The sequence below is a fragment of the Lontra canadensis genome, unplaced genomic scaffold, assembly GCF_010015895.1.
Source record: "Lontra canadensis isolate GAN:19392208 unplaced genomic scaffold, GSC_riverotter_1.0 scaffold38, whole genome shotgun sequence".
Classification (NCBI taxonomy): domain Eukaryota; kingdom Metazoa; phylum Chordata; class Mammalia; order Carnivora; family Mustelidae; genus Lontra; species Lontra canadensis.
This window is the reverse complement of record NW_022631032.1, coordinates 6,092,715-6,115,281: the sequence shown is the minus strand read 5'-3', so window position 1 is coordinate 6,115,281 and position 22,567 is coordinate 6,092,715. Positions and strand designations below refer to the sequence as shown.

Genomic DNA, 22,567 nt, shown 5'->3' with positions numbered 1-22,567 from the left:
AGCCACATCTGTGCCCTGGGTGGCCATTGTTGCAATGAGCCCAGTGAGGTCTTTTTCACTGGCTCCTTCATTTTTGCTTGACCACGCCCCCTGCCCTTATTGCCTGAACCCAAATAGAACCCTGCATTTGATGGGCGTGGCAGGCAAGCACTGCCTTTCTACCACCTTCCCTTTCCTCTCGAGGTAAGAGTCTTGCTGGGCACGCTTGAAGTTACCCGCATGAGCTCAGCAGACAGGCCTGCTTTGAATCTCATCTTACTTAATTACCAGTTGTGTGAGTTTAGGCAAATAATTCCACTTCCGTCAGTCAGTCAGTGACGTGAGGTGGCCAGGAGGAACAAATGAAGTTTGTATGGTGTTTGTATGGTGCTCGTCCCCGTGCTCGGCACACACACTGTCCAGTAAGTGGCAGCCGTGGCTACTAGCTATCCAGGCCAAGTCAGTATGCCTCCAGCCAGCATCTCCTCCTCTCCCGGCTACTTGAGTCCTTTCCGTGATCCGTGTTCTTGTATTTGCAAACTTTCTTTCCCTTAGCATAGAAACAAGGTTGGCTCACCGGTTTTAAAACATCCTCTCCTCAACCCTGCATCTTTTCTGGTACCATCCTTGGTCCCTTGTCCCCTTCGCTCCTAGTGTCTTTCCTCATTCCTCCGCCTCCAGCACCCTGGGCCCTGCTCTGCATTCCAGTGAACTACCGCTTGCCAAGAACACGAATGTTCTCTCCCTTGATTGCCATGATGACTGTGGCCCTTAGCCAACATTCTCTCTGTAGCAGCAAACCGTTCCCCACTCAGGGTAGGTCTTTGCCCTCTGGGGCTCCCTCCCCAGTGCCCCACCAAGGGCTGAGTGCACTGTTCTTCGGACTGGAACCAGGCCCATGGCCCAAGCCACAAATCAGACCAGCACACATTACCAGTGAAAGTGTTTAATAGTTAAATTATTTAAATAGACTTTTAAATTTCCATGGGAAATCATAATCGTATCTGTTTTTGCAAGAGCAGGAATAAAAAGAGTGCACACCCTTGGAGGGAATGAAGAGCTAGCACTGCACGGTGTCACAGTCACTGCTGAGATAGGAGGGATGGGCCCCCGAGAGGCCAAGGAGACCATAACCAACGGCTGGGGGTGGGGGGGAACCACCAGAGGAGCTCAGCACACACACGTCACTAAGGTTGGAAGCAAAATTAAAACCTGGCACCACTGGCGGGCACTATGGAGGGGGAGGGGACTTGAGACCACCACCGTGGAGAAAGCCAGCCCACCCAACAGATGCGGGGGGTTGGGGGTGGCAATGCAGAACTCAAGGATGGAGCAGCAAAAGCATGGACAAACTTGGGCTGCCAGTTTCGGGTCTATAAGCTTTGCTTCTCAGAGCAGAGTTCACACTGGGGCGAGGGATGGTGGGCGGAAAGGGGAGGCCAGTGCTAGGGCCCAGCGAGATGTGGTGCGGCTGGGGGTCAAAGTCCTGTTTCACAGCCAGCATATAGCTGCACCCCACCTCCTGCAAGCTCGTGTTGGAGGGGAGAAGAATTCTGCCCTGAGAAGCAACAAAAAGATCTGGGCACAGAACCCAAGAGTTCTGTTTGAATAGATCTCTATGATAATAGATCATTTTTCACTTTCATGCCCATATCCATTTTATACCCTGGTAGGGTATAAAAAATTTTTTTGTTCTATATATTTAACTGCCCCCTCCCCCCAAAAAACAAAAACCAGACAAAAAATTTCTGCTCAATTTGCCCCTTCGACGCTGAAGCTGGGCTCTCCCCTTTTCTCTGTCTGGTCTGCAGATGGAGAGCAAAACCGCCACCGTCCCTACGCCCGAGGGCTGCACGTTACCCCCCAGTCTGCGGCGTTCTTTCTGGGAGAGCCACCTGCATGATAGCCAACTGAGAAGGTCAGGCAGGTAAGGCTTCCTACTGCCCGCACACCAGCTGAGCGCCCTTGGCTGTCCCTGAGCTCTCGGAGCCGCCTCTCCCCAGGCAGCAAACAGCTGACAGCTCAGGGAACGAGAGGAGAGGAGACAAGACAGTGGTGTGCTGCGGCTTGGGGCTGTTTCCCTTGGTTCCAGCTGGGCCTGAGATGGGAAAACAGCTTTTTGTTTTGTTTCCATTTGCATTTAACTTAAGGGAAGTGCTGTGTTGAATGCGGTGATGTTTGCATGCATCTTCCCACTTGATCTGCGTGCAGGGCACCCCAAAAGCACACACGCTCCTTGTTCTGGGTGGAGCTGGAAAAACCCCAAAACTGCCGCATCTGCAGTGAGGGCAGCAGGCATCCTGTACGTGACCAGGTCAACAGCACAAACACACACCTACACCAGTACACACACGGACGTACGTATGGTACAAATGCTGTGCACAGCGGTTTTCTAGTATAATTTACAAAATAGAGAATTTGGTATATTTGTTAGGTCTCCAAGGATTTCAAGAGTACAAAATCAAAAATACAAAAAAGACAAGTTGGGATCCCCACCCTCCCAGCCCAGTGGCATCTTTGTTTGCTTGTGGGTCTTATACGCATACAACTAGCGTAGTCTAAAGAAGGGCACAGAAAGTTGTTTTATTTAATAAATATTCTTTTTCTCAGAACCACCCCTTCTTGCCTCAAGTCCTCTCACCTCCCCCGCACAGTTCACTCTGTTCCCCTTGAAGAGGCCTTGGCTACGTGTGTAGGTGTGGGAGGAGGACTGTGGAGAAGGCCGCAGTCCAGCCACAGCCCACACTCCTGCCAGAAAGCCCCTCCATGGGGCAGGGGCCGTGGCCTCTGTCGGAAGTTGAAAGGCTCACACAGGAAACCGGACCCCTGGGGCCCCTAGGTTCCCGGGGCCAGAGTCGCACCGCCGAGCCACCCGCCCTCGGCCGAGGCCTCCCCCTCAGCCCTGTCATCACACGCCGGGCTGCCCCACACCTTAAGAGCTCCGGCAGCTCCGCTCCACCCATGCGGCAGCGGCACCCAAGTTAGAAAACTCGAGATTCAGATCACGCCTAGTGGAGTCTTCTACGGAGGAAACATCTTTGGTCAGCTTGGTGCTCACAGGACGCTGGCACCCTGGGGCCTGGGACGGAGGCTGCTGCCTACCCACAAAGGCAGAAGCTGCTTCTGGAGTCAAAGTGGAAAATCTCACCGGCGCGGCCACGTGGGCTAGAGCGCAGGCTTCCACCTGCCCACCGGTGCACAAAGAAGCCATTTCTGTTTCTCTGGAGGCCAGGCTGCCTGGCATCACCAGGTAGCAGCTGCTAACTGAGCGGGGGCCCCCCGTTGAGGAAGTAGGTCATCATCTCGCCTTTGCCCTTGACCTTGACCACACCCCTGCACTCCAGCTGGTAAGTGTTGGCAGCCAGCACCTGGTACATGTCCGTGGTGACCTGAGGAGGCAATGGAGGAGACAGGATAGGCTGTGGTTAAGCTAAGCTGTGAGTCTGTTGTCTGGTGGCTCTGCCTTACTGTCCCCAACACAGAGGGCGGGCAGCACCTCCCGGGCAGGGGCTCCTGGGGACTGACAGCTGCTCATCCTTGGAACTGCCTGTTAGAAACCAGAACAGCAGCACCTACTCCGTGCCAGGCAGTGTGGCCAGTAGCTCACTTGTGCTCTTTCAGTGCTGCTCAGAGCGTGGCCTGTGGTTCCTGAACTGCCTGTCACTGTCCACAGTGAGAGGTGCAGAAGGTGAGCAGACGTGGGCATGTCCATAGCGTTCCGACCCTGCCACCATGGAGAGCGAGCTTAAGACCAGTGTGCTCACTCACGTCTCACTCCACCACAGGCAGGTGGAAAGCCACTGCTTATCTCATTTAATCTAAGGAAAACACTTTTTTTTAAAGATTTTATTTATTTATTTGACAGAGATCACAAGTAGGCAGAGAGGCAGACAGAGAGAGAGAGGGGGAAGTAGGCTCCCTACTGAGCAGAGAGCCCGATGCAGGACTCAATCCCAGGACCCTGAGATCATGACCTGAGCCGAAGGCAGAGGCTTAACCCACCGAGCCACCCGGGCGCCCTAAGGAAAGCACTTTTACCTCAGGCTCAGACAACCTAAGTCCCTTCCCGGAGGTTCCACCGCTAACAAATGGCAGAGCCTGGATTCAGCTGTGTGTCCTACTGCCCATCTGCTTTAGCTTTTGGAACAGAGAGGGGAACTCCCCAGTGGCTTCAGTCATCACTGCACTAGTGCTGGGAGGAGAAAGGCTGACCGGAGCAGCAATGCAAGCGTGTGTCTTGCAAGGTGACCTGACAGCTAGGTGAGCACACCCTACGACACCCCTGCTGAGGATCCTGGCCCCGCCTGGCTATCACGCCTGGCTGGGCTGCTGGAAGGAGACCTGCTGTGTGATCACATGTATTCCAAGAATGGGAATGCCCTATGCAAAGGTGAGGTGCCAGGCCACGGTGTCATTGCAGAGTTCTTCACTCATCTATGGGTGGGGCCAGAAGTTCTGTACACACGTGCCTCTCTCTCTCCATCTTCCATCTTGTTGTCCTTTCTCCTCTTGGCATAGGGTTGGAGGGGAGAGAAAGCCATTTGGCCCAGTCCCTCCAACAGCATCTACACACCAGCCAGGGCTGGTTGATCTGGCCAGGGCTTTGCGAGGGCTGACCCTTTGTTCAGAGGTCCCACAGGAGAGAGAATTTAAGGGACACTTAAGCAATGTCAGTGTGAGCAAAGGGCCTTGAAGAGAGCACAGGTCAAATGGGAAAAAGACCAGGGAAGCTAAGTAACCTGCCCACAGGCTTACGGGGCACTGGGGGTTGGAGGGTACAGGAAGAGATCCCGGTCTAGGGCCTCACTGTTGTCGGACTGAAGCAGAGGGAATCAAGGAAGGCCTGAGAAAAACAACAGCAGCTGAAGAGAGGCAGACCTGGGCATGACAAGCACCAGCTTGCAAAAGAGAGAGAGGAGCAAAAGTCTCTGCGTCTCTGGCCAGCCCCCTTAGCTGTTGGGAGCACCATCCCAGGGGGACAAGTGGTCTTGCCTGGTTCTCCTGAACCAGGCCCCGAGTGCTGGGGGGTCCATTCGGCAAGACCTTGCTCCCTGCAGCCATCTCCGTGTCCCCTTGTATGCATGGATTGTGACAGTAGCACTCCTGGCTTGACATGAGCCGAGGCTCCCACCTATACCCCCTAATTCCTCCTGTGGCCAGTAGAGGGCTTTGCACAGGCGTGAAGATCTGTCCAAGGTCCTGAGGGCTTGAAACACAATTGTGTTTTTCAAGCTCCCAAGACACAGCCCTAACTACCTTCAAGTTTGGCCGCAGAAATTCTGACTAGGAACGGTGGGCAGCCTGCCCAAAGCCCACGCAGCATCAGACAGAAGCCCCCCATGTGGGTGAGGTGGGTGGTGGATGTTCCAGCACTCACCTGGATGCGGTCAGGCACACCGGTGCTGTCCATGCGGCTGGCCACGTTCACTGTATTGCCCCAGATGTCGTACTGAGGCTTGCGAGCCCCGATCACCCCAGCCACCACAGGGCCGATGTTGAGCCCTGCAGGGGACCGAAGTCAGCATGTTCATCAGGGCTCAGACCAGAGCTCACACTCACTGTCATTCCCCTTAGATACTCAGGGTCCTTTGGGCCTGAGGCCATGCTTGGCCCTGCTTGGCCCTGTGGCTCCCACTCCACTGCTACCATTAAGGGCCTGCTAACCCCAACCACAGAGGTCTGTTCACACAGCACTGCTCCTATGTACTGGCCACCCAGCCAGCCGGCCGCTCCTGCAAGCCCATCACCAGGAACGTCCTCTTCAAGTGCACAGTGACCTGCATCAGCCAGTGGCCTTTCTTTAATCATCACTCTGAGTGGCATTTACGTTTTCACGTCAGTTCAGACTCCATGTACCATAACTCCCCCTTTTCTTACTCCTCACCTCCTCTGTTTCTTTCAGGGGCACTGCAGTTCTTAGAACCTAGCTCCTAACCCACAGTCTCCTCTCTGTCCAAGTGATCCTCTCTCTGGGTATCTAGGCTAGGGCAGGGCTGTCGCCATGACCCAGCACCAGGAGGCAAGGCCGCTGCCCTCTGCCTGGGCTCCCTGTCTCGCTTCTGGCATGTCTGCTCTAGTCTTTCCACCCTCCCAGTCTTACCCACCCAACCCTGCCACTCCACTTCGGCTGTGCTGGCTCCCCACATGAAGTGTCCTCCCTCCTCTGCAGGCAAGAGCCTTTCCCAACACACCTGGCTCAACTGACATTATCTAGACATTTCCTGCCATATCTCCATGCCCCTGGGCACTCCCTCTTATCACAGAAACGGTCTGTCACCAGGGGGTTGCATGAAGCCTCACTGTTGTGTGAGACGCAGGACCACAAACGCGGCAGAAGCTCCCAAACAGCAATGTCATCTGTCCATAAGATACGGCCCACCACAGCCCTCCTCTTCAGTCCTGCCACACCACATGGAGCTTTTCACCCCACCTGCTCTTCCCAGGCCCAAATGGCCGGAAGCCAAGCTCACCAATCTTCATCTGGAAGTTGTTGAAGGAGTGTTCATTGATGTACTTCATTTGGTCCATGAGCTTCATGGCAAAGTCGGCCAGGGCTTTGATGTGGCTCTTGCCCACCTTGTCATATGTAGAGTCATTGAGGCCTGAGGCGGCCATGTAGGTGCTGCCAATGGTCTTGATCTTTTCCAGCTGCCTGAACCGATCCTCGCTGATGATCTGGATGGAAGGAGGTAAAACCTGGGTCACCACCAAGGCTGGGGCACTGAGGTCTACAGGGAAGGGAGCAGCGTGGCCCCCCACATCGCCCCAAGTTCACACAGGGGGCCGATCTCCACACCAACTCGGTGTAAGACCAACAGAGCAGGCCTCCTCCAGTACTCACCCATGTGAGGTGGCCGGGTGCTACCATCTGCCCTGTACCAGGAGCCCCAAGCCAGCTCCCTTGTCACTCCAGAGCCTCTTGTCTCGAACAGGGGCTGCTGGCCATCTCCCCGCCTCTCGGGCTCACATCCCCATCCCTCCCAGGGATATGTCCTCGTCCTTGTCCAGAGAGATACCCTTCTTCCAACTCCAGGCACTGCCAGCCAGGAGCCTGCCCAGACCCATTTCACCCACCTTTAGTTTCCCCCTGCCCCAGGACCTTCATAGGCTGCTTCCAGCACAGTCCCGTCCCAGCTCCATCATCCTTCACCCCAGGCATTACATTCCCACTGGGGTTGGCCCCCTCACACTCAACACTCAATGAGCTCCCAGGGCCAAAACGCCCTACTGGCACGGTGTACCCAGCGCTTGGCACACACTGGGGACTTGGCGAGGGTGCATACTTGTGTTTCTGTCCATACTGTTCAGGGCTTTGCATCTTTGTCCTTCCTCCTCCTTTAGCCTGAGAGTCCCTTCTTCCTTGGACTCTCTCAAAAGCTGGGCCCCGGCCTGGGGCCTGCCCAGCCTTAGGTGGCATGAGAGGAGCAGCAGCAAACGGGGAGGATTGGCGAGATAGCCAGGCAGGGTCAGTGAGATAGCCGGGCAGGGTCTCAGTGGGGCACAGCCAGGGTGCTGAGACTTCAAACCCCAGTAGCTGGGGCTGGAACACCCACTCTGCCACCCACCACCTGGAAGCCATGCCACATCCGTGAACCTGTTTCCCCCTCTGTGACAGGCTCGGGAAAGAAATGGAGGCAAGGTGCATGTCCTCAGGTGCCCCAGTATCCCTCCCACTCCAGGAACCCAGGCTCCCCCCAGCCGTACCTCGTCAAAGTCGGCAATGATCTCATTGAGCAGCCGCAGGCACTCAACGCCCTCATTGTTGGCCTCCAGCTCCACGTAGAACTCAGAGAAGTTGGCGATGGAGGCGAACATGACGGCCACACACTCGCACGACTGGTAGTAGAGCTCGTCGTTGCGCCGCTCACGGGCCAGGAAGTGGGCGGCCACGTCCTTGGGCAGGATGTTGTGCAGCAGCCGCCTGTTGTAGGCCTGCAGCTCCTCCATCTCCTCCTTCTCCTCTGTGGCCTAGGACACGGCAGCTGCTCAGAGGGAGGGCCGTGCACCCGACGCCTCCACGGGGGCCTGGCTTTTGTCCTCCCTGCCGTCCCCCCCACCCCCCTGCCCAGGCTCTCCACAGGGAGCAGCTGGTGCTCTGGCCATCAGGAAGGGGAGAGATGTGTACGCCCCAGCCTGGGCCCTGCCTGCCCCTCAGAATGTGGCACGAGGGAGGGTGTTGGCCCTGAAGGAGGGAACCCCAGACTGGAAACATCCTGAAGGAGAGGCCAAAAGCATCCTGTCTGGCCAAAGCTAGACCGAGGCAGGGCATTACGGGGCTGGTCCCAAACCATGCCCACCCCCGAAGGCCCTCCAGCTACCAAGCACTCCTCAACCGTCCATTTTTCTCTTCATAGCAGGAACTGCAGTTTGATAAGATCACTTTAATAGCCTGGCCCCATGGAGGATGGCCTAAAGCCCTGCCCGTTCTCCGGGGCTCCCACAACAGCAGACTTGCCCCGGGCCACACAGTGGGGGTGCCCCAAAGTGCCCCCCAGGGCGGGATGAGGACATCACCATTGACTGATTCCTCCCCAGTTTGGGTCCTGGGTCTGGGAAACTGGGATCTGTGGTCATTCACCCTCCAGGTTAGAGGGAGAGTGCAGAGCCCTCGAGTCAAGAGGCCAACGGTGGCCCACGGGCTGAAACGCAGACAGTCATGCAGCAAGGTGTGCAAGGAGCCATGTGACACAGGAGGTACAAGTGTAGTCTCCTGCCTTCCTCCCCCTCGATGGCAAACAAAATGGCCCCTTTAACTGGCAGTCACCATGTCGGTAAAATAGGCAGGTAAAGGATAAGTAGCAGGGCCACTGAAAAGATCTAGGCAGCCTGCTTGGGCCTTCCCTAACTACATGTGGAGGCCTATTTGGCAGCAACAAGAATCTCCACAAGAGCCAGGACAATTTCCGTGACTCTCCCGGTGGGTGGTGGCTACTTGTGGGGAAACAGCTGGCACACCAGCCAAAGGCACAGGACCTGCATCCAGCAGCTGTGGCAGAATGCTTAGGGGCCCTGAGGCTCAGAGGCCTGATGTAGCCCTGTGCTTTAGGTGAGAGGACCCATCATGCCCAGAGTCCCTGGAAACATGGCCTTGAGAATGGGGGCCATGCCTAAGGAAGTTACTGGACCCTGAGATGCCCGATGGGCCCAGTGGGCATGAGCTCTCTTCTAACCCATGTGATCTTTGCTCCTGTGAGGTGAGATACTTTGCCCCCATCCTCATAAACGGGAGCCACCTGCTCCTAGCTCTGAAACCTGTGTGCCAGAGGGAAGGGCGAAGTGGGGATCGCTGTAATTCTCATGGAGGAGGTCCAGCTGTACCATCTGCCCCTGCAAATGCTCAGCCTGCCTCCAGCCCTACTGCCTGCTGAGAACACAGCTCCTTTGATCAGCCCCGCAGGTGGCAGAAACACAACACACACCCTTCCCTCGTACATCTGCCCGGTGTCAGGCAGGTGGTGGTGGAGGCTGGGCTTGGGACACTGGGAGCTTGGCGACTACTGGGAACAGAGGCCAAGTCCCGACCAGGGACTCCTGCCACATCCGGACAACTTTGCCCTGAGACAGCTCCCAACATAGCCAGCTGCTTCTAGGATTGGGCTCTGGCCGGGAAGGAAGATTCAGGGCCCCACAGACCGCCCCTGCTGAGCCTAATAAGGTCAGTGCTGTGGGAGAGGGACAAGACTGGGCTCTCCCAAGAACTGAGGCCCAGTGGTCCGCCCAGGAGCAGGCTTGATGCCTCCTGCAGATGCTTCAGGGAAGCTAAGGACCGCAGGCTTCCCCATCCTCCTGTCAGCACCACACCCACCCACCAGGGCCAAAGATCCAACAGCAAAACTGGCTTCTGGATTAGACTAGGGATGGGGCAATGGACTATCACTCACCCATCCCAAGAGCCTGTGTTCAAGTTTTTGCTTATTGGCATGTTGTTCCCCCTCTCAAAAATCCTGGAGGGGGACAGGAGATGGAGGGATGTGTAAGCATCCTGAGCCTGTTGCAGGGGTTCAGTGGAGAAAGGCCAGCACCCCTGGCAGGTGGAGACACGCTCACTACCCCCTACCCCCATACATCTGTGCACAGGCCTTCTTAATTGTTCTCAAAGTGGGAAAGGAGCTGCTGTTGCCTGAGCTCTGGGGTGGGGCTGTGAGGAAGCCTCAGGCTGCTCTGCTCAGCCCTGGCAGGCAGCTTCACCTTGACCCTGTGCATTCAGGAGCCGGGCAGACATGGGGTGAGGCTGACAGCACAGCAGGTCACAGGCAGGCTGAATGGCAGGTTCACCCTTCCCTTGCTTCCACCCCTTTCTCGAGGTCTCTACAGCACAACTGAGCTGCACAGTAGCAACCATCTTGGGGGCGGGGTACTTCCTTGGGGCTCATGCAGGAGGTTGGGTGTGTGTGTGCAGAGAAGTGGACGGACATCAACCCTAGGTACCCTGGAGTCTCGTCAGCCCCTAGGAGAGAGCTGGAACCTCCGGGGAGATTCCCCGAAGGAAGGGGCTGGGAGCCAAAACAAGCCAGGGAGGCAGCAATGTGAGCCAAGAAGGCAGAGCCTCCCCCTGGAGGTGTCCCAGGTCCCTCCCAACCCAGGGCTGCCCAGGGGCATGCCACATGCAAAACAGGTTCCCTCCAACCTCAGGGCATCCGCTCAGCAGGGACCTCAGCCAATCTCGTGCAACACATCCAGCGGCAGGGGCAACTGGATTCCCCATCTTTAACAAAAACTCGGGACCTCCTGCTGCAGCCTGAAGACTTGAGTCTCAGCGTTAGTAAGAAGCTGAGGATGAGGAAGCCTAAGTGGTTTGCAGGAGAGCCGGAGAAGGGGTCTAGAAATGGAGGCCAGGCCAGTGGAGGCAGAGACTGGGCTGGGATAACAGGTCTGAGGCTGCCCACGGGGAAGATGGCTTTCTGACCATGAATGCCCTTGGGCGCCCTCCCTGGAACTTCTGAGGCCACCTAGCAGGTGACGACAGCAACCGCGTCTCCTGCGAGCACCTGGAGCCTTATCCTGCATGTGGCCCAGTGGCATCCCCTCCTGCACGTGGACACCATCAGGGCGCAGGCACAAAGCCTGGAGGGTGGAATGCGGGACACCTAGCACCCCACTGCCTCTGTCCCTGCCTGGGCCACCTCTCTCCAGGGCAAGGGCACAGCCACCTGCCTAAGCTTCTTATCGATGGTCTTTGATGCCCCTTCCATCCATTCTCCCTCGGAAGGGCCTTCAGGCCAGTTCTGGTCACTTCAAGCCCTGCTCAGCAGCCTCCCCCTACTCACCTCCTGCTACTCCTTCCTACCCCCTCCTGAGACCTTGCTGCCCACACCACAGACTGGAGCTGGCCATGCCCTGTCCCTGCCCCTGGACGCACACAGTAGGGCCTGCTCAGGATTTGTGACCCATCAAATTCCCAGCACTACCAAGGGGGGTGTGTTTGGAATAAGCTCTGGGGTTCTGCTCCTGGGCTCCTGAAAGAAGGGAGCAGAGCTGCCGGGACCTGGGGCACTAGTTGGGCGGGGGGGGGGGTGAGGCCTCAGCAGGACACCCCAGCAGTGCAGAGCTAAGGCCCGGCCAGCCCAAGTGATGAGCCCGTTCACTCACAAAGTGCTGTGAGGTGTGGATGCTTCCCCAGCCCAGCCCCAGGGTCACCCACCTGCAGTTTCCAGAGGAAGTCCAGGCGGGCGGTGGACTCCACTTGCTGGGCATGCAGGTACAGGGCCAGCACGAACACCGAGATGATGATGGGCGTCACCACCTTCAGCGCCACCTTGGTCGCATGCTCGGGGCTACAGGCCGAAGGAGATGGCCCGGCGTTTCATGGTGGGCTCCAAGGCCCCTGCTTTTCTCTTCCTCCCACTATGCCCCCCTCTCCTCACCCTCCTGCTCAAGTTTTTCCTGACGTAGGGCCTCTTCCAGGAAGCCTTCTTGGCTGGCAGCCCCATCTCAGCCCCTGCTCCCACCAGCAGCTCAGCAGTCGTGACTCCTTTCCTGATGCCCCCCCTCTCCCCCAGGCTGGGAAACTTCTCTGGTCACATAAGGGGATCAGTGAGTCCCTGGTAAAAGGCAGTATGTACATCCCTGGTCTCGCCCAGTGGACAAGATAGGGCCCGTGGGCACAGTAACAAGGGAGCCAGGCAGGCCATACTGACCAGCTCTGGGCAAATCTCTTAACCTCTCTGAACCTTAGTTTCCTAATCTGTAAAATGGGATAATGACACCCACATCTAAGAATTAAAGATACTGCATAAAAAATTCCTTGTGTAGCACCTGACAAACAGTAGGAACTCCAAAACTCGTAGCTAATAATGGCTAATTACATTCCTGCTAATATTATTAGTAAGTACTCTTAATAAAAGCAGCTATCCCAGGGCACCAGGCTGGCTCAGTCAAATGGCTGACTTGATTTCAGCTTAGATCTTGGTCTCAGGGTGGTGAGACTGAGCCCGGCGTCAGGCTCCATGCTGGGTGTGGAGTCTCTGCTTAAGACTCTCTCTCTCCCTCTCCCCCTGCCCCTCCCCTCCCACATGCATGTGCACATGCTCTCTCTCAAAAACACCCCAAACAAAAACCCCCACACAAAACCAAGCAGCTCTCCCAAACCTTGCTCCCTGTCTCAGCAAAGAGCCCAAACCTTGAATGCTGCAGACTCCCTACCCAGCAGCCGCCCCAGGACAGGGCTTACCCTACAAACCCCACAGGCCTTGCCTTGGCTCCTGTCTTCCAGAACGGGAGCGGGGGCAGGGGCCGGGGGGTGAGGTCACCAGCTCCCGTTCTCTTGTGCCTGGGATCTCACACATGCTCCTGAGAAGAGCTTGATGGAATGTGGGATGGTCTGTGGGTCCGGATGACCCAGCTACTGAGTCTGCAGACCACCTTGGGGTGGTAGGAATCATCCAAGAAGGGCATCTACCCAGGGAGGCCCCCTTGGTACCCGGTGAGGAAAGGGTTTCCTGGCCCCCTCCAGCCTCCTCCTTCACTGCCCACCTTGCCACCAAGGTCCCCTCCCCGCGGGGCACCACTGCCTTCTCTCCTGGGCCCTGGGCAATTGCATTCTAGCTGCTCGGCACCAAGGGCAGGGAGGGGCTGTATGGAACTTGGAGGAGCGGATCCACTCACCACTGGGAGGTCCCGTTGTTGTTGAAGTCTCTGTGAACAGGAAGTGGGGAGGACCGTTTGGGGCTGCTCTTCTGCATCGGCAGTCTCCACGCCCACTGTGCTCCCCTACCCTGCTTGGCCCCCCTCACACTGCCATGCCCCTACTCCTAGCTCTGCTACCCCATGCCCACTGCTACTACTGTTGCTCTTTCGTCCCCCACCCCCAGCACTTCTCTGGATCCAAGGATACTTTCAGGATGGGAGTCTTGCCGAAAGCCCAGCCCCAGCCAGTATCTGGTCACCATGACCACAAATCGCCAGCCCTTACTTGGGGCCCCCCAGCACATCGGCCTGGGCAGAAGTCAGCCCACGTCCCACCCCAGCACTTTGCCGCATCCAGAGGAAGAGAGACATGACCCTGTGCTGTCCGGTGTGGCTACCACAGCCACATGTGGCTCTTGAGCCTTCCCACGTGGCTAAAGTTACAATGTTCTGGAAGAGTAAAAGAGCTACTAGGTTTTGAAGAATTAGTGTGGGAAAGAATGTAGTAAGTTTCATTCATAATTTTATATTGACTATGTATTAAAATAATATTTTGAATATATTGGTCAAATACAAAGATTAAAATTGCATGTCTTGCTTTTTTAATAGAGCAACTAGAAAATTTTAAATGATGTACGTGGCTTGCATGATTAATCTATTGGACAGAGCTGCCCTAGAGCCAAGCCAGTGTCTCCCAAACCAGAAAGGACCTCTCTGTTCTCTGCTACTGCTCCAGCAGGAGGAGAGGAGAGGCTAGGGGTGGGGGAAGGAGCACATAAGAAAGAGGAGGCCAAACTTCCAGCTCCCACCCTGATTGGAGAGTAGAAAAGCCTGGACCTCCTCCCTCCCCCGGTCCTCACAAGACCTCGGGCTGCCCCGTTCCTGGAGCTACTGTGTCTCCTGGCTGGCTGCCCACAGCTCCACACAGCCACTGAGAAGGGCGTCCTTGGATCTTAGACCATTCATTATACCTTCCTCTGTTCAGGTGACACTCTCTTCACTAGAAAGTGACATTTCTGACACTGGAGTTATGGCCTGTTTTATCCATGACTGTTCTTCCACTGGCTCAGTGCCTGGAATATGGGAGGCCCTCAATAAATAGCTTTGGAAGAATGGATAGAAGGATGAATGGATCCCTTCCTATAACTTGGAGAAAACACAGTTTGCTGCATTTTCTCAGGGGACACACAAAATTTTTTGCACTTCCTGGTGTGTGTGTGTGTGTGTGTGTGTGTACTGGGGTGATGGGAACAGAAGCATATTGACATCAGGCACTTAATGAACATTTTACTACTATGGATATGATTCCCATTTTACTGGGAGCTAGAAAGCCTGGGTTACAACTCTCAAGCCTGCTACCTAGATGTGAGACCTAATGACTCACCGTCATAACTAGGAGCCTTTGAGCAGTGCACAAATTACCCAACCCGTCCATGGAAGCCTTGTCTACTTGGCTGGGTTGCTATGAGGATGAAAAGGGATAATGCATGTCCCAGTGCCTAGTTCAAGGCAGGACACAGAGCCCAAGAACAACAAAGACTGTTTTTCTGCTCCCACAGACCTTGCTATTCAGCTCTGTCGAATCTTGACCCCCTCCCTGGGCCTGAGGTGCCATAGGCAGATGGAGTTCAGTGAAAACAGCTCATCAGAGGCTGCCCTGAACAAATGAGGAACAATTCACTGAGTCTTGAGGGCAGGACTGAGTAGCAAACTGGAAGCAGAAGGACAGCAGGACCCAGTCACCCTGAGGCCACCCCCCATACTGGGGAAGGGAAGGAGGGAAACAAGACACTGAGGTGCTTTGCCCAGGCGGTCAGCTGTGGGGGAACAGAACACTACCCTTGCAAGGCCCCTGCACCCCAAGCTCCCAGCCACCCACTCTTCCGGCCTCTCTGCAATGCTCCAGACCCAGCCAGGCATGGGGGGAGGGGTGCCACCTACATGGCATTGGCGGTGACCAGCAGGTCAGCATTGTCAAAGAGTGTGACGCGGGGCACCTCGACGATGAGCACGTATGTGAGCTCAATGGCCAGCATGAGCACCAGCTTCCCGATGCAGCTGATCTGCAGGAACACGGAGCAGGCCAGCAGGCTGAGCAGCACGCTGTAGGTGAAGTACTGCGGAGAGAGGGCAGCTAGCTTCAGCACCCCGGCCCCACCTCCCCTGGCCCACCCACCCTCCAACATCCCCCCCAGTCTGAGCTGGCCACAGGCCAAGCCTGCTCTGAGGGTATTTCTGCTGCTGCAAACTTGGGAGGTAGAGAAAGGGCCCGGATTAGGAACCAGAAGCTGAGTCTTACCCCTGATTTATTATGGACTGTCTGTGTGACTTGGGCCATTTATTATTCAACCTTTCAAAGCCTCAGTTTCCCCATCTGCAAAAGCTCGTGTGTCATGGGCTGAGACGGTTCCATGAGTTGAAACCACCTGGTGGTTTATGCCTGGTGCCCTCAGTACTGTGGGGAGCCTAGGCACCCCAGCCCCTGATCTGCAACTTTAAACCCAAAATTCTGAAAATGGAAAGTGTTTCAGGACTGATAGGGCAGCAGCACCGAGCTGGCCTTATCTGGTGGGAAAACCACTCCAGCCGGTGTGCTGCTAATTAACATCTTCATCCAGCCTCCTGTGACGACGCACACATCTTGCTGCAGAAGTATTACTGTATGTCATTGGCAGGGGCTGCCCAGACTACACCGGGGGTGTGACATACCCTTTTGAACTCCGAAAAATTCTGAAATTCAAAACGTATTTCATCTGGAAGCCTTCAGATGAGAGACTGTGGCCCTATACGATTTACTTTAGGGAGGTCCTTTGAGCTTCAGTTTATTTCTCAGATAGCAGAGGAGCTGAACCACGGATCTCAGTGGTTCCTTCCTGCTGTCATCCCCTGAGGCTAATCCTAGACATGTCAGCGTCATTATTATTAGCAAGGGAGAGAGGCAGATGGAGAGGGAGAAGCAGGCTCCCCATGGAGCAGGGAACCCAACACGGGGCACGATCCTAGGACTCCGGGATCATGACCTGACCAAAGGCAGACGCTTAACTGAGTAGGCCACCCAGGCATCCCTTGTTATTTCTTTTAAATTTAGCATCATTACTTCTGAGTCAGACTTTGGGTGTCACTGTTTGCTTCCTCTGCCCACCATGGGCTGGAGGCCAAATGGCAGTGGAGGGCACTCCCAGGTTGGACCTTCGCCTCCCCAGGCCTTCTGGAACCCAGAGAGGGGCTGTGGAGGCTGTGGAGGGCCCCTGGTGACTGGCAACGGAAGGGAGCAGCCTCAAGCCACTACCTGGAACAGAGGCAGAGGAAGGAGCAGGGAGGCTCGCTCAGATAATCCAGCCCCAAGGATCATAATCCGGTCCTTGGGAGCAGGGGAGGGATTGTCCAGGGCTGGCCTGGATTCCCATGCAGGCGCCGAGCCAGACAACCAGGAGGCCAAGGCTTAAAGTAGGTGTCCTGAAGGGCCTCGGAGTCTGTGAGGAGTTGCTGAGTCGGAACACTGTGGGGTCCGGGGAGCCGGAGAGCTCTGTAGTCAGCAAGGCCTGGGATCAGTGTGAGTGAAACTGGTGGGACTGGTGAGGCCTGGAGGCAGGGACCAACCATCTCCCACAAAGAAGGAGCTAGAAAAACCTGCCACCACCCCCTTCCCCCATTCCTCAGCTTCTTCCATGAAGCAACTACCAAGGGGCAAGTACAAGATCAAACAGCCTCTGCTCCTCCGCAGACAGCCCTCAAGCAGCGGCTCCTGTGGGCTCAGGCAGCTGTGGGGGAGGGGGAGGAGGAAACCGCGGCGGTGGTCGGGGGGTGGCGGACAGAGGCAGGAGTGGAGCCTGGGCTCCATGGGGAGAGGAGGAGGGTTTGGCCTAGACCCCAGGGCAGGAGGGAGAGGAGAGCCCGTCTCGGTGAACACTGGCAGAGTCCTGCCCCTCTGAATTTCCCTTGACCCCTTCCCAGGGCGGGGTGGGGGGATGGGGTGGGGTGGAGTAAACCAGCACCATGACAGCCTAGGGGGCCCTCACTGCAGTTCTGGACATTTCTGTCAGTCCCGGGCCCTTCTGGAATAGGATGGAAGGTTGGACCTTGCCCAGGAAAGGGCAATAACTCACAGGTTGTGTGGGGGCCACACACAGCTGGGGTGTGGGCATGGCCCCGTGCATGGAGTGGACAACCTGGGCAGGAAGCCCGGCCCAGCTGCTCGCTCAAAACCACTCCCCAAGAGAAGGGTGAACAAAGCACCTCGAATACCATAGGCACTTAATGCATGCTGCCCTCTAAGGACTCTCAGCACTGGTTTTTAAACCCAGTAACCTAGGGGTGTGATTTCCTTGGGGGTGATGAAATTGTTCTAATTAGCCGATGCTGCTGATGACTGCACCCGTGTGAATACACGAATAACTACTGAACCGCAGACTCAGACCGGGTGACCTTGACGGAAGAAGGGGTTCCTTGGCTTCCCTCCTGGCTCTGGCCCACAGCAGAGGAGCTCAGGCCATTTCTCCTGAGGCAGGCGTGCTGCCACAGCCGAGGGTCCAGAAACATCTCTGCCCTCAGGTTGAGACCAGGAATTCTACAGCCAGATGATCTGGGTGAAAGCTCTGGCTCTATGTATCACTGATTAGCTGTGTGACCCTGGGCAAGTTACTGACCCTCTCTGGGCCTCAGTTTCATCTGTATAAAAAAGATATTCATCATGTCTGTGTCATGGGGCTGCTGTGAGGACTGAATGAGTGACGCCGTGTCAGGGACTTGGCACAGTGCCTGGCACACTATGGAAACGACAGCCCTCTTGTTCTAGTACTGGGTTGAGAAGGTGGGCCTTGCTCCCTGGGGTCCGACACAGGTAGCAAGAGCCTAGGGAAGGGAGGTCTCTGGGAGGGCTGCGAGTTTGAGAGCGCTGCCTCCCTCGGAGCAGCAGAAGGCAGGGAGGGATGAGGTGGAAGGGTGTCTGACTGCCCCAAGAACCCCCCACCCCCCTGCTACCCCACCCTACGTACCTCAGGGAAGTTGCAGCTGGGCCACGGGCTGCGGCAGAAGCCCTGCTCGGCCCCCAGGCTGTAGTTGGAGGCCGACGCCACCACATGGCACGCGTTGACCTGGCCGGTGCTGATGTTGTGCTCGTCCGCCAGGCAGCCCAGCAGGTTCTCCGAGTTACACGTGAACTGGGGGCAGGGGAGGGGAGGGTGAGCCGCGGAGTCCATGACATAGTAAGACTCACCTCCTATGGGGCGGCCCGTCCCCCCCGGGACTCAGGGGCAGCCTGCCGCAGACCAGGGATGGGAGAGGAGCCTGGAAGAGGCCAAGGAGTGGACAAGGTCTGCCCGTCTGCCGGGCTGGGGCTCGTCAACTTCCCTGGGGAACGCCTCTGGGTCCTTCTGGTTCCGCCAGCCTTGCAGGCAACGGACCAAGAGCCTGTGTGAGAGGCTCCAGAGTCAGATCTGATTCTGGACCTGAGGTGAAGCCCTAGTAAGAAATCTGGGGGCGGGAGAACACCAGAGTCGGGGAAGGTTCTGGGAGGTGGAGCCGCCTACCATGTTGACGAAAGCCGACAGGAACACGAGGGTGATGGTGAACACGCCCACCAGAGTGCTGTTCATCTTGGACCTCACGATCTTCCTGGAGAGGGTCTGCAGTGGGGCTGGGAAGAGCTGCCCGGGGGAAGAGAGCGAGAGAACAGAAGTCAGCGGGAGGCAGCAAACTGCCACAGGGGAGTTGGTGAAACCCACCCTCCTCCCCATCTCCACCCTCACCCCAGGGGGCTTCCTGATGGAAGAAAGAATGCTATCTTAACGCCAACAATGTGCAGGAAAAAGCACGGGGAATGTGCCGTGTGAGCTGAGCTGGTCAGGATTACAGTCAGGGAGGGGGTGGGAGGTGGCAGCTGGGGGGGCTTGAAGGGGCCCAGAGCTTTCCCAGAGAGGGTCAGAAGGCTTGGTGGCAGGAGGAAGCATGAGTCTGAGGATTTGGAGAGGATCTGGGGTCTGGAGGGAGGGACGGGCTTGTGAGATGGGGGCAAAGTACGGGGTGAGCAGGAGGGTGGGACCCTGGACAAGTGAGTTCAGTGAACCTTTTTTCCAGGACTCTCACTGATCTCCTGTTTCCTCACCTAACCCTTCCTACATTTCCTTCAACTAGACAAACTGCATGGCCACTCAAAGACCCCCTGCGGCTCTGGTAATAAAATGACCCACTCCGCCAGATCTGACATTGGTAGCTTTGTCCACCATGCCCTCCTCATCTCCGAAGAAACCTAGATTTAAAAAGATGTTGGCAGACACAGAGAAACAAAGGGGTGGACTTGGGCTTCCCCTGCCCCTCCCACCTCAGTGCCTCCTGGTGAGGCTGGTCTGCTACACAAAAGCCAGGTGTCCTGTGGAAACCCGGAAGGGCAAAGGAGGGTGGGAAAAGTACTGGACCAGGAGTCTGGAGGGTTCTAGACATGGCTCTTCCTGTGCGGCCCTCAGCAAGTCACATCCCTTCTCTGCAGGCTCCCCATTGGTAGGACTCTCAGGGCCCTGAGCATCTATGCACATTCTGGCTGAGGAGGCCAGACTACAAGGCTCATCCCTCCTCTGATATGGACAGGACGGTCACCCAGACAACTAAACAGGCAAGAGGACGCCCTGTAACCACTAGGTGACTGCTTGCTCCTACTGTGCAAGAGACTGGCTTGTGTGCTACGGTGTTTGCTGCTGGCCAGTACGGGGACCTTGGTCTTCTGCTCCCCAGCTGCAACCCCCGTCATTATATGCAGAGCACCCACGTGGGCCCATCACACCTGCCCCACGGGGCTTTGGGAAGCTGGCAGTTACATGCTGATGTGCCTGCTGCCTGCCGTGCTGGCAGTCACAGACCCCTTCATCTCTGACCCAGGAGTCTTGTGTCCCCTGCCAGCATCCATGACATAGTAAGGTTCACTTCCTAGCTTGCAAGTATGGTGAACCCGAATCTCAGACCCTTTACAGTTCTTGCCATTAAGTAAGTGCCCTGCTCACCCCTTGGTGTTGGGCTTCGAGCTGGGTATGTGTGTTGGGAAGCAGTGTATCTTTTCCACCCAAATGCCCTTCCAGCCTTCCAACAAGGCCACCTCCTATTCAGCAGAAGGAGAGAGAGGACCACAGGGAAGGACACACGCAGCAATGGTAGAGGTCTCAGAGCCTCACACTCTACGCAGGCCAGTGAAGACTTTGGATTCCAACAGGGGCGCCCCCCATCCATATTCAGGTATCATCAAGTCTGTGGCATTATTCTGAAAATACACTTCCTTTTGGAGTAAGAAAGAAGACACTCTGGTGAAAGCCACTTCTGTGGTAGAAGGAAAGCCATGTGTGATTTGGAGAGCATAAGCTTCAATGAACATCCTGCTTAATGACACAGAGAACAGAATATTCCACTCAAAGGAACAGAGTGAATCCAGAAACAATGCCTGACATTTCTGATCAGCTGATTTTGACAAGGTTGCCAACATGATGCGGGAAGAATAGAACATTTAAACAAATGTTGCGGAGGCACCTGGATATCCACAGGCAGAAGAATAGCGCTGGGCCCCTCCTTCACACCACATACAAAAATTACCTTGAGATGGATCAGAGACATAAATGCAAGGGATAAAAGTACAGGACTTGTAGAAGAAAATATGCAAGCCAATCCTTGGGACTTTGGGTTAAGCAATGGTTTCTTAGAACACCAACAGCAAAGAAAGAAAGAACGAATGGAGGGAAGGAGGGAGGAAGGAAGGAGGCAAGGGAAGGGAAGGGAAGGGAAGGGAAGGGAAGGAAAAGAGAAAGAAAAAATAGATTAGTTGGGTGTCATCAAAATTTAAAAATTTTTGTGCTTCAAATAACACCACAAGAAAGTGAAAAACGGCAAGGCTGTAGAAAAATTGGAACCTCTATGCATTGCTGGTGGGCACAAAAAATGAGGCAGCTGATGTGGAAAACAGTATGACAGTTGCTCAGCCAACGACACATTGAGTTTCTCTATGATCCCGCAATTCCACTTCCGGAAATATACCCAGAAGAATAGAAAGCAGAGGCTTGTACACCTATTTGCGGACTTGTGTTCACAACTCACAATGGCCAAAAGGTGGAAGACCTAAGTGTCCACCTACAGATGAATGTATAAACCGAATGGGGAATATACATCCAACGGAGTATCATTCAGCTTCAAGGAATGGAATGCTGGGCCCTGCTACAGTGTGGACATCACCTTGAAGACAGCAGGTGGAGTGCAAGAAGTCACAAAAGGATAAGTAGTATAGGATTCCACTTTTTACAAAAAGATTTATGTGTTTATTTGAGAGGGAGAGATTGAGCGAGCACGAGTGGAAGGGGCAGAGGGAGAGGGAGAGAGAAGATCTCAAGCAGATTCTGCACTGAGCACAGATCTCAATGCGGGGCTGGATCCCTTGACCCTGAGATCACCACCAGGTGATCCAAAAGTCGGATGCTTCCCTGACGGGACCACACAGGTGTCCCGCTGTAGGATTCCACTTGTATGAGATACCTAGAGTACTCTAAGTCATAGAACTGCAGTGGCATGGTGGTTGCCAGGGGTGAGGGCAGAATGGGGACGTACGGTTTAATGGGTTTAAAGCTTCAGTCTGGGAAGTTGAAGTTCTGGAGATGGCTGGTGCTGACCTTTGCACAGCAATCTGAATGCATTTCATGCTGCTCAACCGTACATTTGGAAAAGGTTACCATGGAAAATTCTGTATTATGTGCATTTAAAAAAGAAAGTGAAACCCAGAAAATGGGAGAAAATTGTTGCAAATCATACAGCTAATGAGGGTCTTGTAACCAGAATACAAGGGTCTCCTCCTACCCATCTTATTCCAAGACCCCCCCACTAGATGCCTAAAATTGCAGACAGTCCTGAAATTATATATACTATGCTTTTTCTTCTACATACACACTTCCGATAAAGCTTAATTTATAAATTAGGCACAGTAAGAGCTTAATAACAATAACTACTAATAAAATGGGACAATTAGAACAATGTAGGTGATAAAAGTTATGTGACTGTGGTCGCTCTCTCTCAAAATATTTTGCGGGATTCACCCTTCTTCTGCTGGTGATGTGAGGTAAAGTGCCTGCATGATGTGATGTGGTGAGGGGAATGATGTCAGCACTGTGACGTAGCGTTAGGTTCCCACTGACCTTCTGACCACAGGTCTACTGCTTCCAGACCATAGCTGACCCCAGGAACTAAAACCACAGAAAGTGAAACCCTAGATAAGGTTTACTGTATACAAAGAACTCTTATGACTCGACAATAAGACAAATAACCCAATTTAAAAATGGAACAATGATTTGACTAGCTGTTTCTCAAAAAAATCTATATAAATGGCCAAGAAGCACACAAAGGATGTTTGTTATTAATCATCAGGGAAATGCAATCCAAAAGAGGAGCTACCACTTCACACTCCCTAGAAGGCCATACGCAAAGAGTCAGGTGTTGGTGCCAG

The 22,567-nt window shown here is 55.0% G+C and overlaps 1 protein-coding gene across 2 annotated transcripts in view; it reads right to left on the bottom strand.

The window, feature by feature from the left end:
• Positions 1–2,536: 2,536 nt before the first annotated feature.
• Positions 2,537–22,567, bottom strand: part of ADCY5 (adenylate cyclase 5) — a 145,192-nt gene continuing 125,161 nt past the window's right edge. For both annotated transcript variants that reach the window (XM_032869501.1, XM_032869502.1), the window contains 9 exons: positions 18,633–18,749; positions 18,099–18,263; positions 15,046–15,221; positions 13,084–13,113; positions 11,621–11,753; positions 7,684–7,947; positions 6,450–6,654; positions 5,357–5,481; positions 2,537–3,368 (listed from right to left, as the gene is read on the bottom strand). In XM_032869501.1, the coding sequence (XP_032725392.1) occupies positions 3,240–3,368; positions 5,357–5,481; positions 6,450–6,654; positions 7,684–7,947; positions 11,621–11,753; positions 13,084–13,113; positions 15,046–15,221; positions 18,099–18,263; positions 18,633–18,749 (1,344 nt within the window). In that variant the 3' untranslated portion in view covers positions 2,537–3,239. The remainder of the gene's footprint in view (positions 3,369–5,356; positions 5,482–6,449; positions 6,655–7,683; positions 7,948–11,620; positions 11,754–13,083; positions 13,114–15,045; positions 15,222–18,098; positions 18,264–18,632; positions 18,750–22,567) is intronic.